The 18,871-nt window shown below is 39.1% G+C and overlaps 1 protein-coding gene across 1 annotated transcript in view; it reads left to right on the top strand.

Annotated features, from left to right (window-relative positions):
• The first annotated feature begins 861 nt into the window (after nucleotides 1–861).
• The window catches only part of samd10b (sterile alpha motif domain containing 10b), a 119,184-nt gene continuing 101,174 nt past the window's right edge, over nucleotides 862–18,871 (top strand). The window contains exon 1 of the mRNA XM_061904372.1: nucleotides 862–1,042. Coding sequence (XP_061760356.1) covers nucleotides 1,030–1,042 — 13 coding nt within the window. The 5' untranslated portion in view covers nucleotides 862–1,029. The remainder of the gene's footprint in view (nucleotides 1,043–18,871) is intronic.

The raw sequence follows: 18,871 nt of genomic DNA, 5'->3' as shown, positions 1-18,871 counted from the left end.
TTATTTATAATTGAGCCACTTGTTTATTTTTCAACAAGTTTTCAGACATTTTTCTATCTTTTTTTCCAAATAGTTCTAGAAAGACCACTACAAATGAGCAATATATTGCGCTGTTATACAATTTAATAAATCAGAAACTGAAGACATAGTACTGTATTTTACTTCTTTATCTCTTTTTTCAACTAAAAATGATTTGCTCTGATTAGGGGGTACATGAATTAAAAAAATGTTTTTTCAGTGATGTACCCCCTGTGTATATATATACATATGTATATATATACACATATGTATATATATATACATATGTATGTATATATATACATATATATGTATATATATATGTATGTATATATATATATATATATATATATATATACATATATATGTATATATATGTATATATATATATATATATATATATATATATATATATATATATATATATATATATATATATATATATATATATATATATATATATATATATATATATATATATATATATATATAGGCCAAGTCTACTTGGTCATAAGCCGGGGACCATATCTGGTCCCCGGGCTTTAGTTTGACAACAGTGATTTAATTTATTAATGGAGTATTAATTGTTACCAGTATTCATGTCATTCACTTTACGGGCATTCATTAGTCATGGCAGCTCATTTTAAATTAACTTAACTTAAGGACAATACATTTGTATATTAGACTTTTGCATAATGTTAGCCACGTTCTGCTTGAAGAAATGACATCTTTCAGATAGAAATAAAAACAAAATACAGAGAGTGACCTCAATCTGTGGTCCATCAGGTGCTGAGGAGAGGGGGCGGAGCTTAAGGGTTTGCCGCTTCACGAGTGCCGGCTGCTGGCTTCCTTGACAACAAATGGTCGAGGGGAGCGAAAGTGTGTGGTCCTGCTCTTTAGAGGACCTCTTCTTCGTTATTCGTCTGACTGCCCGAACATTTCCTTGCTCCGGCAGCGGAATGGAAGAACCCTGGTGACAGCACCACGGACAGACCCACGCTGAGACCGAGGATGGCGGTGGACGGTGAGCACGCTTTGTCTTGATGTGACCCAATACTTTTTCTTAGTACACACGGATGACAGCAATTATATTTATTCCATATGCCAAATAGGAAAGCTTCAAAACCTGGAAAATAGTTGTAGATAATGTATTTTGTCTTCAGTTTTGCCTTTCTGTATATTTGTTGTTTTGTGTCCATTAACACTTTTTCTCTTGAAATGTATGAATTGTCCATTCGTGACGTCATCACATGCTACTTTCATGAAAATATTTTCACTGTTGGTTTTGTTCTGCACTTGTTATATCTGCCTGAAATTCACCATTGTGTGGCAGCTTTTAAATTAAATACCGCCTGCCTCCTCTGAACACATTACATGCAGTATTTAGTTGAGGAACACAATAATAATGAAGTGGCTTTTATTTATTCACATTCTTTTGTTTGGCTGTAAATAGATTGTAAGGAGATGAATATTTTTGTGTAAACGAATGAGCTATTACCAGAAGATTGGCTTGTTTAAAAATGTATTTAGTTTTCATGGCCAAACCAAACTTATTTCGGTCCCCTGGGGGGTAGTTGCCCACATATGAGGTCCTCTCCAACTCTCCAAGGTTCTCATAGTCATCATTGTCACTGGCGTCCCACTGGGTGTGAGTTCTCCTTGCCCACTGGGTGTGAGTTTTCCTTGCCCTTATGTGGGTTCTTCCGAGGATGTCGTAGTCGTAGTGGTTTGTACAGTCCTTTGAGACATTTGTGATTTAGGGCTATATAAATAAACATTGATTGATTGATTGATTGATTTATGTCATTCAATATTTCAGATTGACACCGAACCCTATATTACAGGGGTCAGGAACCTTTTTGGCTGAGAGAGCCATACAAGCCAAATATTTTAAAAAGTATTTCCGTGAGAGCCATATAATATTTTTTTAAAGACTGAATACAACTAAATGCGTGCACTTAAGTAAGACCAACATTTTTAGAGTATTCTTTTTAATAACATTGTTATTCTGAAGCTAACCAACAATAAATAAAATACTTCTTACCATTGATGCGACATCTTGAACAGGTGCGGTAGAAACTGGATGGATGGATTAAAATGCATGAGAATGTTTTATATTTTGAACGTTATTTTTGACACTGTGATTACCAGCGGAATTATTCATTACTTACCGTGTTAAGCAATGTCAACTAAGATTTATCTGAGAGCAAGGTGCAGTCGTCAAAAGAGCCACATCTGGCTCTAGAGCCATAAGTTCCCTACCCGAGCTATATTATATAGATTTTACAGTTGTAACCTCAAGACAACTTCCCATTAAAGTAAAGTAAAGTAACAATGATTGTCATACACACTCTTGGTGTGGCGAAATTATTCTCTGCATTTAACCCATCACTCTTGATCACCCACTGGGACGTGAGGGGAGCAGTGGGCAGCAGCAGTGCCGCGCCCGGGAATAATTTTTGGTGATTTAACCCCCAATTCCAACCCTTGATGCTAAGTGCCAAGCAGGGAGGTAATGAGTCCCATTTTTATAGTCTTTGGTATGACTCGCCCTACTTGGTCATCAAAAAAAATAAGATATACTTAGTAATGATATGTTGAATTAAATCAATGTTATGTTTGCTTATGTGAGTGGTGCAAGCTGATGTGACAGCACAGGCTTTTGGCGTGTTGCTTAGTGGTCTCGTCCTCAATCTGCAGCCCCTGGTCCAGTCCCTGGGCAGTGTAAAGGGTTGACCATTGGTTGCACATACAACAAGAAGAAGGGCATATAAAACATTGTCATGGTCACGGTTATTGACAAGTGTCATAACCGTGCATCACCTTCAATAATGAAAGACCAGCCTTGATAGTTATGTTTTTTTTAGTAAGTCTATGATTAAAGGGGCTGTTTGCAACTTGCTCAAAGTTAAATTTTTCGGACCAAAGAATACAACACCACCACCATGTTTCCATTAGTGGTTTGACAGAATCTATGTATTTTAAAGGGTGTATTTTTCCACAAATACTCATTAAATTGAATACAAATGCATTGTTTGTCCAGGGAATTTATCTAGCATTCAGGCCTGTCGCTCACCGCTGTCTCGTCCACAAGTATACAAAGGGAGTGTGTGCAAGTAAAAAAAAAAAAACAGTCTCAGAAATGCTAAAGATTAACTAACAATTTGTAGTCATGTTTTTGTTATGATAGAATATATATTCAATGATAGCTAACGCTAGTAGCTAAACTTTGCTATATCACTATCATTAGCCAACATAGATAATGCGCACAAGCGTGTGTTATAGACTAGTGTTTTTTATGTCAATATGAGCTAAAAGTCAGAAGTCGAAAGAAGGTGTATAATACCAACAACACTCTGGAAAGTTAAAACCCTATGGGTATCCACATAAATGTAGCAAACAACCCATTTAACCCATTTTTAGCAGCCTTTCCTAGTTTTCCTATTTGGGTACACGCTGTATCCTAAACACATGACCATTTGATTCAGAAGCTTGATGTCTTTGCATTCAAATCGAAGTCATACTTTGAAACAATAGGGGAACTACACATAAAACAATACTGGATGTAATAATGCTATTAACTTACATTATGCCGTACAGTGTTTCCCACAGACTAGCCCACAGGCTACTAATTTGTGGGGGTGAAGGTGTGTCAAAATTACGTCAATGGCCTGTCAATGGGCTAGTCCATTGTATGTTAGAATTAAGTTTGCGGCATAAGAGACACGTACACTTTGTCCTGTATGGTTGTATTGCTTTTCTTCATTTCATACCAAGTTGTATTGTTGATTTAACATGATTCCTACGTGTATGTGCAACTCATGTGTTTATTATTGTACTTTCCTTTGTGTGCTTGGTTTTACTGTAACTAATTTCATTGTGGAGACGATCAAATAACCAAGTTGGAAGTTTTTAATCTCTAATTTAAAGGACTTTTTACCCATCGTTCAAGCTAAATTCCAGCATTGATGTAGGGCAAAAGATATATAAATGGGTTAAATGGGTTGTACTTGTATAGCGCTTTTCTACCTTCAAGGTACTCAAAGCGCTTTGACACTACTTCCACATTTACCCATTCACACACACATTCACACACTGATGGAGGGAGCTGCCATGCAAGGCGCCAACCAGCACCCATCAGGAGCAAGGGTGAAGTGTCTTGCTCAGGACACAACGGACGTGACGAGGTTGGTACTAGGTGGGATTTGAACCAGGGCCCCTCGGGTTGCGCACGGCCATTCCCCACTGCGCCACGCCGTCCCATATGTAATTAAACCAGGAGTGTACTGTAGAAAGTGCACATTCCCATACATTGGCAACTATAGGATGTACTGGAAACACTGTTGAACACTGATATACATTTTTCATTCATGAGTATTGAGTCTTTGTGTGCGTACTTGCGCATGGAGATTTTACTACAACTACAACCAATTTTACACACAACTATGTGCAGAAGTGGATCCCAGCGAATGAAACAGCCCCAAAATTTTGTTTTTAAGGTTTACTATTGCTGAAGTTTCCTCTGTGTCCTGTGATTGATTGGTAACCATTCCAGGGTGTACCCTGTCATTGTGCTTAAAGTCAGCTGGGATAGGCTCCAGCTCACCCATGACCCTTTTAGGACAAACTGTATAGAGAAAAGGAATAGTCCTATACGCGGTCCATATTCGTTAATATATTACGTACATTGCGTAAGTTGGTTACGTAAGTGAGTTGAAAAATAAAGCTAACTTAGAGCCATGTCTCTACTTAACAGCCATAAAAATATTGGAACCCTCGCAAATATATTACACTGTACAGGTATATATTAATTCATACATTATATTGCTTTAATTCATTGTCGCAACTTTTTTGTTCATTTACGCAATCCGGTAAACTTCCTCTGTTTTCACTTTATTAAACTGGCATGCAAGTGACGTCGAGGCCACATTGGGGTCACATTGGGGCCTGTTCATGTTTACACTGGAGTTTGATAAAGATCACAGTTTACTTGCAGTGTAAGAGTCACCTAGAAAAAGATCCCATTTTGAAAAAATCTCATATGGACCTGCAGTGTAAATGTAGTCAAATACATTTAGGGTTTCTGACACACAAGTATAAACATATTACAAACATTCTCTGCATTTTATTATGGACAAACAATGGATGTTTTTCACATGCTCCCAATCTCACAGTTATAGCGGATAATTGAGTATCATTGCCATTGATATTCTAATAGACTGATGAAATACATTGCTGCTGGCTGCAATCCCTTATTGTTTGCTTCTTGGTTATTTACAGAAGGTGTAATTCGTCATGTCTTTGTTAAAACTACTCAGGATATTTTTCATAGCTGAGATAACCAGCCATGGCCAATGTCCAGTGTGTATACTAAAGAGAGCCCCATCCGTTATTCATAGCAGGAATTGCCATGTTTTTGTAGAGTTGTGCTGGTGTCTCCAGTCCAATATGCTGGCCTGGCCATGCTCAGCATGAGGCTTTCCGAGATCTCTCGCTGTTCTTCAGAATTAATATCGGCTTCTTTCTATACAGCTAGACATATGTAAAACACACACACACACACACACACACACACACACACACACACACACACACACACACACACACACACACACACACACACACACACACACACACACACACACACACACACACACACACACACACACACACACACACACACACAAGCTGTGCTCATCACCATCCTGACAGTCCAGCATGAACAGGAGCACAGCTGGATCTTAGTGCAAAGGCAACCCATCTATTTATCTCCACCCGCCCCAAGTCTCTTTGTGCATCAAGCTAAAACATACACGGTCCAAAAGTAAATATACTTTATCACCATGAGGACACCCACTGGTTTATGCATTCTAGTTTCTGCTGCTTCAAGTTAGGCATTTTGGCCTTTGCCATTGTCTCATAATCATGATTATACCTGGATGAGAGAGTGTTCTAGCACTGCTAGAACACTCAAATCTGTATGTGCATGTCATTGTGTGCATTGTGTGTTTGTGTTGCCTTGAACAGGCAGATGAAGCAGAAGGGCAGCCAGGACCCCCTGTGGGTGGGAAGATGGAGATAGGCAGGGTGTTAGTTTAAAAGACAAACACACACTTTATTGCTTTCTTGGTGTGCCTTGCGTCACCTGCTGGGAATGTCCATTTGGCAAATCCAACACTTAGTACGTTTACATTTACTAAAGAAATTAGGTATGATGTGAATTGACTTAAAATCAGCTTCTAAAGGAGTCATATTATGACTTTTTTTCTCGACATTTAAAATACTTCCTTGTGGTCTACATAAGACGAAATGGTGTTTCTTTGGTCCAAATTTTGCAAAGTTTATGTCTTACAAACCTTTTTCAGGACACTTTCTTACTGTCTCTTCAGGATGCGCCGTCTTGTGGCAGTCTTTTTTGCGTGCCTCAACTTTGACTGCGTCTTCTCCTCGCCAGCGATGTGGTAGTTTTATCGCTTCCATTTTGAGTCTACTGACAGATATAAGTTAGAACTATACACTATATATACACTGTATTAGAAATGGCACAGCAGAGGATGCATGTATGAGCCAGTCTGCTCCACAACCAGAGAAAAGAGAAAAAGAAGGAGCTTATTGACTATGCTGTCGGACTACATTGGCATACGCGCAAAGATATACAGCTACATTTCTACCATAAATGAAGATATGCGCTGACGTCACAGGGCAGAGCAAAATCCAAGCAGCTCATTTTTAGAAAGAATGAAGGAATGCAATAATATTTTATAAATATCTCCGCCATGCTTCAATAGTTTGATTGAACATTTTTGGGATTTATGGGGATCTCGAATTCACAAAAGCAGGTACCATCAGGTAAAAAATGTTGGTTTTGAATAATAGGTTCCCTTTAAAACCCATGTAAAGGCCTTAATTAGATAGTGTTGCAATTTGTAAAGATCAGATTAACATACCAAGATCATGCGATTGGAAATCCGTTCCCTTCCTTTAATCTGAGAGCGTTCCATTCGCCAGTGTCAGTGGAGGATTAAGACACTGCTCGTACCAACATTAAACTCACCAGCGAAGAAGACAAAGCTAGAGGGAGGGAAACTGCTTACACCAACAATGCTCCAAATGAAAGATCCAGAAGCTGAAATAATTTAACATTTTAAAGCATTTGATCAAATAAAAGCTTACCCGTATATTAAGTGTCAGAATGTTCTCGAAGAAGACAGTTTTTAAATGTGACATGACCGCTAAGCTCATTCAGGTGTGTGAAACGTATCACACAGCCATATTCGAACACCAACACATTATTGTACTCAAGAGAATGCTGCAACTAACGATTATCTTGATAGTTAATTAGTCAATGATTATCTTATCGATTAGTCGACTAATCAGAAAATTGAAATGCTCGCGTATCACAGATGTACTGCCATGCAAACAAGGTCCACTTGGCAAAATGAGCAAGGTATTCATGTTTTCAACCTGAATAAGAGGAAACTTTACATGTTATCACTGGTGTTGTGTTTGCGATTGACCCAGTGATGACGTCACGACTATTGTCGACAAAGATAATTTTCGGCGACGAATCTTATTGTCGACTAATCGTTGCAGTCCTACTCACGAATGCGATGGAATTAAAACGTAATAAAAACATTTTTGTTAGTCAGTGACAGACCACAAATATATCTGGCAAATTACATAAAGCATATTGTCTGCCTGTCAATTAATATATTTTAGTGATTGAGAAAAACATCAAAAAGTAGCATTTTTAAATATACTTTATTTTGTGACGTAAGTGTTATGTCCAAATACTACATTGTGGACAATTTGATTGACATATAATCCAGCAGTTAAAAATAATTCACTGCATAGCAAAAAGTTAGTACTTAAATATTCAAAGCAATTCATCACAGTGGCAATGTTTTCAATGCCTTTGAGGAACACCATAACCTCCAAAACCAAAGATGTAATTTTTAAACACGTATTAACACATCACTAACAACACAAACTAGCTGAGGAAAGTTATAGTATCTGTTAGACTTGAGACTTTATGGTAGTGTTAACTATTCGCCTGTAGCCTGCTCATCCTCTACCCACAATCATGTCTGAAATTACCTCAACCGCCCTCTAACGTGCGGGACGCACTCAGCATTTCGCCAACAGTTGTATTAGATAGTATGTGTAAATAAGGTCTTCACATAGACAGTTACAAATAGAAGAAACCAATGTATCTGTAAAATTGGGCTAATTTTGTGCATGAAAACGTTGTAATTGACTCCAAATGTCTTTTTGTCCTTAGTTGTAAAGCATGACATGGTGAAAGTCTGTGAACCCTTTCACTTGCAGATCTTGTGCATGCATTTTAAAGAACGTGCAAGCCGTTGACTAACCGCCTCCCACCTCTACTCACAGCACGCTGTTTGTCACTCCGATTACTGTGCAGAGATGTAGAATATTGTTGAACTCATACATGTATATATGCAATCTTCTGATTCCCACAGCTGGCCCAACTGGCTCATTTCTGTATTTTTTTAAATTTATTTTTTATTACAGCAAGATAAAGATGCAGTGGACATAGTCCAAAAATGGTGCTCGTATGGTGTGGTGTGTCCTAATGATGATAGATAAAAGTCACCCTATATATAAGCTCTCTGAGCTGCCACCTTACCGTGGTAGAGGAGTTTGCGTGTCCCAAATTTCCTAGGAGCTATATTGTCCGGGGGATTCTATGCCCCCTGGTAGGGTCTCCCAAGACAAACAGGTCCTAGGTGAGGGATCAGACAAAGAGCAGCTCGAAGACTTCTATGGATATACAACAACAGAGACTCAGTTTTCCCTCGCCCGGACGCGGGTCACCGGAGCCCCCCTCTGGAGCCAGGCCCGCAGTTGGGGCACGATGGCGAGCGGCATGGGGCCCGGCCGGGCACAGCCTTAAGAGGCAAAGTGGGTCACCCCTCCAATGGGCTCACCACCCATAGCAGGGGCCATAGAGGTCGGGTGCGTTGTGAGTTTGAGCAGAAATATGTCATATAGGAATTAATTATGCACAATAAAACATTAACAATGTGCTATGTCACATGAATGTTTTTTGAAGTATTACCTTTGTGACATGAAAAAAACAAGTAATGTAAATAAACCCCGGTGTATACTTTTTGATATCAAAGTAAAACATAAAGCAGTTTAGCTAATGACGATAACGTCACATAAACAAGCTTCTCCAATGCCTCCTATCAGTACAACAGTTTGGCCAACAAACATAAAGAGGAGTGAAACCTCTCACATCGAATACACATTACTAACAGCCTGCGCTCAATTCAATGAGATGACAAAACATTTGAGCTAGTGTTGATGTTATTTGAACACTGATACAATTTGCAGTTAAATAAAAGACAAGTGAACATCCCACTAAACAAACGAAAGACTTTACAAACAAGTTGTGGTAACGTTCCTGACACATAACCTGCTGCATGTTTCCTCACCTCATTAACTCTCACATCAGCTGATGAACGCTGTATTGAGAAAATAAACGCAACATCAAATAGTTTTCTCCTTCGCTGTATACTTTTAGTGTGGGACAAGAGCGTCTGTCTCCAATATTGTCCACACCTGTCTCCATCTAAACACAGCAGTGCGCTCTTAAGCGCACGCCTGGAAGCGAGGGAAAATTATGTTAAACCAAACGCTTGGCTCTGTGTCCCCCGAGTGGAAATCTCCACAGCAAAGTCTGTGTCGTTAGTCCTCCATGATTATCAAGCCAAACGACACTAGCGCACATGTGCCTGACTCCGTGTTGCCTAAAAGGCATTAATAAATGACGGTTTTTCAGTAATTAAAAAATTAGATGGTGTTACTAACCGTCTGGAATTTTATCCCAAATGAGCATTATACCGTTTACTGTTACATTCCTAGTCCATTAACAAGTAACAAGTCAAGGGTGGTCACGGCATGTTCTTGCCGCCAATGTTGGTCAATTTTTTTAGGGCATGATGGCAAATGACTCGGGTGTTCGCGGCGGTTCTCGCGGTTGCCTTGGTTAAATTCAAGCCCTGCTGGTTTTGATGTTCATTGTTCTCATGGTCTGTGAGCACACCATGTTGGTGGAGAATAAGGAAGTGTTAAGTGTCTGGGGTAGTATGGAGACAGACATGTGTGCACGGAAGGGAATATGTGTTGGAATTGGGCTGGATGTTTGTATATCATTGGCAATAAAAGTTAAAAAGACTGTCGGACTTTGTGTCTCTTCTTCTTATATCACTTTAACCTTTTTTAATGTTAAAAAACAAAACAAAACAAAACATTTTTAAGGTGTGGCGACATATATTTTGCTGTGGCTGTGCGCCATGATCAAATACATTAAGGGAAAACCCTTAATGTGTAATTGCTGCATATGTTTTGTCATGGCTCTACTATTTGTAGTTTTTAAAATAAACTTTATACTCCTGACCATCAGCATCTAATGGTCATAAAACCTAGAGGATACTACGTTATAATGTATTTCCCTTAAATTATTTACTGTCATATCTGTATATTTGCTAAGTTAAGTATGTAATATATTTGTCAAGTGTTTCCCTGATCTCTGGCTGAATGGATGAATGAATGAATCACTAAATATATATCTACACTCACTGGCCTTTCAGGCAATGATGAGGTAGAGGAGAGCAGCTTTCAATAAAAATCAACAGCGGATTAACACGTGCGTGTGCGCTGTATTTTGGATGCTGTTCGTCACGCTCCGACTGTCTCATCTAGTCTGCCCTCTCCGCTCACCTTGGTATCCTCCAGTATTTCCACAAGTGACAAGGCCTCGCCTGTCTTATCCAGTGCCTGCTTCTTTAAAACAGACTTTTTACACACCCTATTCAGCTTTCGGTAAATTACAGTGCTCATAGGCGCGTGTCCAATTTCTCCCCTTTAATTAGGTAGACAGGGCAAATGGTCTGAAAAGGTGCAGGGATGGGAGAAAAAAGGATGCAATATTTTTTAAGCATTGTACCAATTGTAAAACAATTCATGCAGATCTTATAAGCTCTCATTAACCCCACTGTTGATACACATCAACAATTAACCGGAAAGTACTTTAGCTTAATGAAATATGGTATTTCATTAATTTTGACAGTTTACATCTTTAATTAGTTGTATCTTTTTCTGCCCACTTTTACCATCTAGCTTGTGGAATTGAAATTCACAAATACAGCATTTTCTCAGCTTCATCTTGTAATGATGACTTTCAGCCTGTAGTTTCAAGGAGAGCAGTTAGTATCCCCTACAAATCCCCCCTACCCCCACCATTTGCAATCTTTTCATTAGAGCCTCCTAAACAAACAGTCTAATTAAGTGTACCCTTATGTGATAAGGTGAGCCCGGAGCTTCCCACTCTTTGTTAATAGGTTGGCCTTCTCCTCCAACTAAGTGCTGGGGGTCAGTGCAGTCTGTGGTGCAGATTGCCCATTAAACCAAATGGCTTTTGGCTTCAACTTCCCTTCTCATGACTCTGGGAGCACAAATCACATTCATGCACTGGAAAAAATATTTCAATTGCCTCTCAAAGTCTTAACAGCATGATTTGTGGCTGTTCTCATCAACATGTGAGGCAGTTATAACTACTATAGCTTTCTCTCTACTCATTCTGTCCCTGCTACTGCTGACCCTTTTTAAATGTGCTGATTCTATGTTGCTCTCCATCTGTTGCCTTTCCATTAGCTTGCACGTTCTGGTTCTCCTTATGTTATCTAACAACCTGATGTGCATTGCAATAGTGAATGGTGTATATGCTGTTTTGACTATCTCAGTGCTTCACAAAAGGGCCATCAAATTACAATGTCACCCAGCAAGTTTTGCAGCCAAAGTGTGTTGAGTTGTTTGAATGCAGATCAAATTTGACTTACTTTAAATTACAGAACCAACTGCTCTCACACACTCTGCCACCCCTATTCTACATTTTGTTGCTGCATTTGTTTTTGCATGCCAATTTTAAAAACAGTGGTCATGTAATGAACATCCTTAACCATTCTCGGACATTGGCATAATATCTCATTATGACAACATGCCTTTACCCTAAAGATAGAGATGTCCTGGTACCTTTTATTGCACATGTCTCTTTTCTTTGATTTTTTTCCCCTTGTTTTAGTTTTTTGCTTGGTCAAGCTATGACTCGTGTGTCCATGACTCTGTGTACCCTTAGTGTACAATAATGCTCTTTTGCTTGTCTGCACCCTTTTGACCCGGTTTTGTAGAAATCCACCGAGATATGTGGCTGTTGTACCTTATCCTTAGATTAGCAGGGATTTGTCCAATCTGAGTGTCAGATAAAGGGCATGTGCCTAAGTGTTACATTGGAACAAATAAGGCAAAATCCTCATGTGATCCATGAAGTAGCTGCACCTGAGGGCCTTGCTATTCTCGACAGTTGAAAATGAACGGCCGTTATATCCATCTAAATTCTATTTCTCTTCATTTTTTTCTATATTTTCGCCCTAGTCTGCCTATGATGAGTTTTCACCTGTAAAAATTGTTAGATTAATCAAGAAATGACAGCTGTTAAAGCGGAAGCAAGACCAAAATGTTGTTGTAGGAGGCAGCTGAGGTCACAGAGCTGTCAGTCAGTTAGAGGGGGTGGACTATCTGCTGTCAGCCCAGCGTTGCGGTTTCGCCCTACATTTCAGGTCATTGGTGCTATGCAGGAGAATACATACACAGCCAGGCATACGTATACACATGCAAAATTCCTTGACCACCTCATTACGGTATTCACAATGCTGGCTTGCCGGTGACACTGAGAAAAAAAACTTGGAAAAACTGACACAATGTACAAATGTCTTTAAATTCCTCATTCATGAATGGTGTAGTATATTCCAAATAGGGCTGGGCGATATATTGATGTACACGAAATATCGCGCGTTAGCCTCTGTGCGATATAGAAAATGACTATATCGTGATATTCGAGTATACAGTCTCACACAGTTGCTTTTAGCTGCGGGCATTACATTACAGGGTCTTCTCACTCTTTCCCGTCTCTCCTTCTCACAGACAACAAGCGCACCTTCTTACATACGTCACATACTGTCATATCATACGTCACATACGTATACGCCCTCATGGAGCAGGGAGGTAGCAGACTGGGTAACATTAGCTGTGGTGCTAGCAGAGCCCTGCGAGTGGTAATACGAGAGAAAGAAGGTGCAAATGAAAGAAGAAGTAATTCCCAAGAAAAACAGCAGGGGGTCCATCGTCTGGCAGTGGTTTGGCTTCAAGTGGGAATATGTTGAACAGACAACCGTAATTTGTCAAGTGAGGGGCAAAAGCGTTGCTACCAAAAGTAGCATTACTAGCACAGTATTTTAGGTTTTAGCTAACTACAAACAAAGGTCGGTTAGTGTTCTACCTTTGCAAAAGACCAAAAGGCAAAGCTACTTGTAATTAGAATGTTTTGAGAATACTCACATAAGTCTGGTGTTTACTTTGTTGCAGTGTTTGGAATAATAATTGGACTATCTGCAGGAAATAGAGAAGTGTTATTCTATCTCCTAGTTTGATGTATTTTGCCAATGGCGATACTGCATTTCTCCACTTACCTGTCTCAGCAGTATTGCCTCAGATTTGCTGTGTGGCTTTTACACCAATTTCTGCATGTCTTACCTACCTTTCTTCTTCCTATGTCTGTTTGTTTCTTTCCCTCAGGGAATGGTTAGAGCTTCTTGCATCAAATCACTAAGGAGCACAACAAATCTAGATTACTTTAAAGTTTTGAGTTGCAATCTGTGGGCTTCTTGAAGAAGAAGATGCAACACAACCATTCCCTCCACCCAAGCTTTTTATGAATTAAATAGTGAACTATTTTTGCTACTTTCACTGGGCCAGTCTATCTCAATTGTAAATGCATTGGCACATTCCCTGGGTTTCCTTCTGAACCCCTTAATCCATCGTTGGCTAGGGAACCTTAAAGCAACAACACATATGTTTTTCCTAGTCCTCCCAACACTAACAGGACTTACCAGTATTTAAATAAATAAATTATATTCTCCATATTTAGAGACTATGACTATTGTGATGCATCATGTTGAAATAGTATGCATGTTTGAAATACACTCAAACCACAACCATGACCATAACCTTTGTGCATTTGGGCCATCAACCGAGAGTTAAGAACCTTCACAGTTGTGAAGTGTAATTCCAGTTATTGAGCATTTTTAGTATAACAAACTGAAGCTAAGCATGGTGCCCGCTAATGAACGTTCTGGGTGTATAGCAACACATTTCACATAAATGTAGTCTGATCATGTCCATCTCTCACTTTGTGAGGATACTGAGCTGGTTATCAACTAGCTCTCACTGTGGTCATTTATTAATCCCTCTGTTCGCAAACCACTTTCTTGATCGCTAACCATTGTATTTGTACAAGTATATGTGTGTAAGTGTATCTGCTTATACATTTAGTGCTATTAACTGGGTTATTTTAGCCATGCTACATCACTGAGACATTTCTGCTTTAATTTGTCACCGAGATCTTTGACACTCACGCATCAAGAGAAAGTTATGCTTGCATAATAGACATTGGTTAAGGACACTCTAAATAGAGTATTGATTAGTAAACCCTGCCCCACTCCGTTCACTCAGCAGGCCACAGCATTAGCACCGTCCTTTGATTTATGGATTCCATGTGACAATCCCAAAGAAGTGAAGTCCATTAACAATTGTGGCAGCGCCATTGAAGTGCAATGTTCTTTTTTGTTTTTTGTTGTTTTGTTTTTTTAAACAATAACTTGTTTCTGGCTAAAGAGGCCACCCAGCTGACCAGTTTCTCACTGGTCACAATTTGAGGGTGTTGAATACCTGGCACTGGCTGGCAGTCTATAATTGAAGTTAATTGTGTTGTAACATGTTATGTTTAGGTTGAAAAACAACTTTTACATCTGAATTGCTGTCTAGATGCGTGTTCTCACATGTACCAATAGATCTGCTAATCCTCACAGGCAGTATATTTAACCAGTATAGAGAACAGCTGTAAATAAACACAAAATATTTATAATTAAATGTGAGCTTCACCTAATTTTCACAAATTACTTTTAATTATTACTGTCCAGTGGTGAAAGTTGCATGTCAGAGCAAGTCTACTAGTTGGACTGATATGTTTCACCTGATCTTTACAACATCTTCCATTGGATGCAAGTGTCATGTTTAAAATTGTGTTAATAGTTACGCTCTGCCTGATGTGACCTTTTAATATAATTTTCCCAATAATGTGCATAGTCTGAGGCTAATTTGGATGGATTTGTTAAAGGTTTACATGAATTGCATGTTCCTCAATAGCAATTGTGTGCTCACTATTCATTTGATAACATTTCAAATTCGGCCAATACATCTCTATGTCAAATATATCAGGAAAACTGGGAATGAGAGGACATACAAATGGTTATATGCCTATTGCAAAATTGAAATAAGGCAAAATTGATCTGTGCATCCACATTTAATGACAGCGGCACATCGGTTCACGAGTTTAATTGGTTTTGTGACGAAGCTTGTAACCCAAAATAATAAAGATCAAACCATCCATTCATCAATTCATCCTAAATCAAATCTCAAATCAATGTTCCCTGTTGGAATGCAATTAAATCAAATGACTTGGTGCTTTGCCCTCCAAAAAAGCACAATTCTACATTAAACATTTTTTTGTCTATTCAAGCGATCGGCTGATTATCAGCCAGGCCAATTATTGGCACCAATATTTGGCATTTAGATGTGTATCAGTAACGGCCTGTTTTTTAATCAGTATCGGCCAATTGTTTTTCTTTTACAACTACAACAGAACCACATCAACAAATGCAATTCATGGTTATGGTTATAGTTTGAGTTTATTTCGAACATGCATACAATTACAACATGATACATCACAATATCCAGTTTCTCTTTTTTACATGTTTGAGAAGGAGTAGGAAGAAAAAGAGCTTATTTAATCCTTCCCTTTTTCCATTACATAGCAATAGCTAACACTTTTGTTCACTTCCTGTTCTCAATTAACATTACAAACATTTAATAAATAATAATAGTTACAAAAATAAGATTATCATTAAGTTCATAATGTTTATCATTGTTCTTCTTTGTAGTTTGCAAACACTATGAACATAGGGCTGGGTGATATATCGATCTACTCGATATATAGCGGGTTTGTCTCTGTGCGATATAGAAAATGACTATATCGTGATATTCGAGTATACATTTTCACGCAGTTGCTTTTAGCTGCTGGCATGACACTAGAGGCTCTAGTCACTCTTTCTTGTCTCCTTCTCACAGAGACATAAAACAAGCGCACCTTCTTACATGCATCATATACTGTCATACGCCCTCGCGGAGCAGAGAGGTTGCATCATGGGTAACGTTAGCTGTGGGGCGAGTGGTAATACGAGAGAAAGAAGGTGCGAATCTGGTAACAAATGAAAGAAGAATTACTTCCCAAGAAAAACAGTAGGGGGTCCATGGTCTGGCGGTGGTTTGGCTTCAAATGGGAATATGTTGAACAGACAACCATAATTTGTCAAGTGTGGGGCAAAAGCGTTGCTACAAAAGTAGCAGTACTGCTAATATGAGGCATCATTTGAAATGTCACCTGCTAGAGAATGAAGAGTGCTTTCTCCGCATGTCAACATCTCCATTCGGTGCCACATGCCCGCACCATCAAAATGCCGAGACAAACATTTCCAGATAAATACCATATGAAAAAAATAGTCAACAATAAAAGGAGATAATGTCTGCAGTAATCTACCACATAGCGAGGACGAACACTATTTGATTTCCTACTACGTAGTTGATTTTTAATTGACACTTATTGAAATATCTTGTGTGACATCATGCACAAAAGTGCACTTTATTTGTTTTTAACTATTGTAGTGGCGTTCAGTAAGAAAAGTGCACTTTAATTTAGTGTTGTTTTGATATGTCATCTTAGTGACATGCACAAAAGTGCACTAATAGCTTGTTTTAAAATGTCTCTGACAATCTTGCACTTTCTGTTTTGAAATGACCTGAATGTTTGTGCCACTGCTTAATAACTGTTTAGTAAATACAGTTTTGGTCAAGTGACTTATTTGTGATTTCCCTCTCTGCATGAAAGTTTAAAATGAGCATATATTAATGCAGTATGAACAAGAATGTTTAATGTAGACACATAGAATCATCATAATGGTGTGATTATACAAACCTTGTTTCCATATATGTTGGGAAATTGTGTTAGATTTAAATATAAACGGAATACAATGATTTGCAAATAATTTTCAACCCATATTCAGTTAAATATGCTACAAAGACAACATATTTGATGTTCAAACTGATAAGCATTTTTTTTTTTGCAAATAATCATTAACTTTAGAATTTGATGCCAGCAACACGTGACAAAACAGTTGAGAAAGGTGGCAATAAATACTGATAAAGTTGAGGAATGCTCATCAATCAATCAATCAATCAATCAATCAATGTTTACTTATATAGCCTTAAATCGCTAGTGTCTCAAAGGGCTGCACAAACCACTACGACATCCTCGGTAGGCCCACATAAGGGCAAGGAAAACTCACACCCAGTGGGACGTCGGTGACAATGACTCAGTGGGACGTCGGTGACAATGATGACTATGGATGTCGAGCGGGTCTAACATGATACTGTGAGAGTTCAATCCATAATGGATCCAACACAGTTGCGAGAGTCCAGTCCAAAGTGGATCCACCACAGCAGCGAGAGTCCCGTTCACAGCGGAGCCAGCAGGAAACCATCCCAAGCGGAGGCGGATCAGCAGCGCAGAGATGTCCCCAGCCGATACACAGGCAAGCAGTACATGGCCACCGGATCGGACCGGACCCCCTCCACAAGGGAGAGTGGGACATAGGAGAAAAAGAAAAGAAACGGCAGATCAACTGGTCTAAAAAGGTAGTCTATTTAAAGGCTAGAGTATACAAATGAGTTTTAAGGTGAGACTTAAATGCTTCTACTGTGGTGGCATCTCGAACTTTTACCGGGAGGGCATTCCAGAGTACTGGAGCCCGAAATGAAAAAGCTCTGTAGCCCGCAGACTTTTTTTGGGCTTTGGGAATCACTAATAAGCCGGAGTCCTTTGAACGCAGATTTCTTGCCGGGACATATGGTACAATACAATCGGCAAGATAGGATGGAGCTAGACCGTGTAGTATTTTATACGTAAGTAGTAAAACCTTAAAGTCACATCTTAAGTGCACAGGAAGCCAGTGCAGGTGAGCCAGTACAGGAGTAATGTGATCAAACTTTCTTGTTCTTGTCAAAAGTCTAGCAGCCGCATTTTGTACCAACTGTACTCTTTTAATGCTAGACATGGGGAGACCCGAAAATAATATGTTACAGTAGTTTAGGCAAGACGTAACAAACACATGGATAATGATCTCAGCGTCTTTAGTGGACAGAATGGAGCGAATTTTTGCGATATTACGGAGATGAAAGAAGGCCGTTTTAGAAACGCTTTTAATGTGTGACTCAAAGGAGAGAGTTGGGTCGAAGATAATACCCAGATTCTTTACCGTGTCGCCTTGTTTAATTGTTTGGTTGTCAAATTTTAGAGTTGTATTATTAAATAGAGGTCGGTGTCTAGCAGGACCGATAATCAGCATTTCCGTTTTTTTGGCATTGAGTTGCAAAAAGTTAGCGGAGATCCATTGTTTAATTTCATTAAGACACGCCTCCAGCTGACTACAATCCGGCGTGTTGGTCAGCTTTAGGGGCATGTAAAGTTGGGTGTCATTAGCATAACAGTGAAAGCTAACACCGTATTTGCGTATGATGTCACCTAGCGGCAGCATGTAGATGCTGAAGAGTGCAGGGCCAAGGACCGAACCCTGGGGAACTCCACACGTTACCTTAA

Source organism: Nerophis ophidion, linkage group LG06 (genome assembly GCF_033978795.1).
Source record: "Nerophis ophidion isolate RoL-2023_Sa linkage group LG06, RoL_Noph_v1.0, whole genome shotgun sequence".
Lineage (NCBI taxonomy): Eukaryota > Metazoa > Chordata > Actinopteri > Syngnathiformes > Syngnathidae > Nerophis > Nerophis ophidion.
This window is presented reverse-complemented; position numbering and strand designations above follow the sequence as displayed.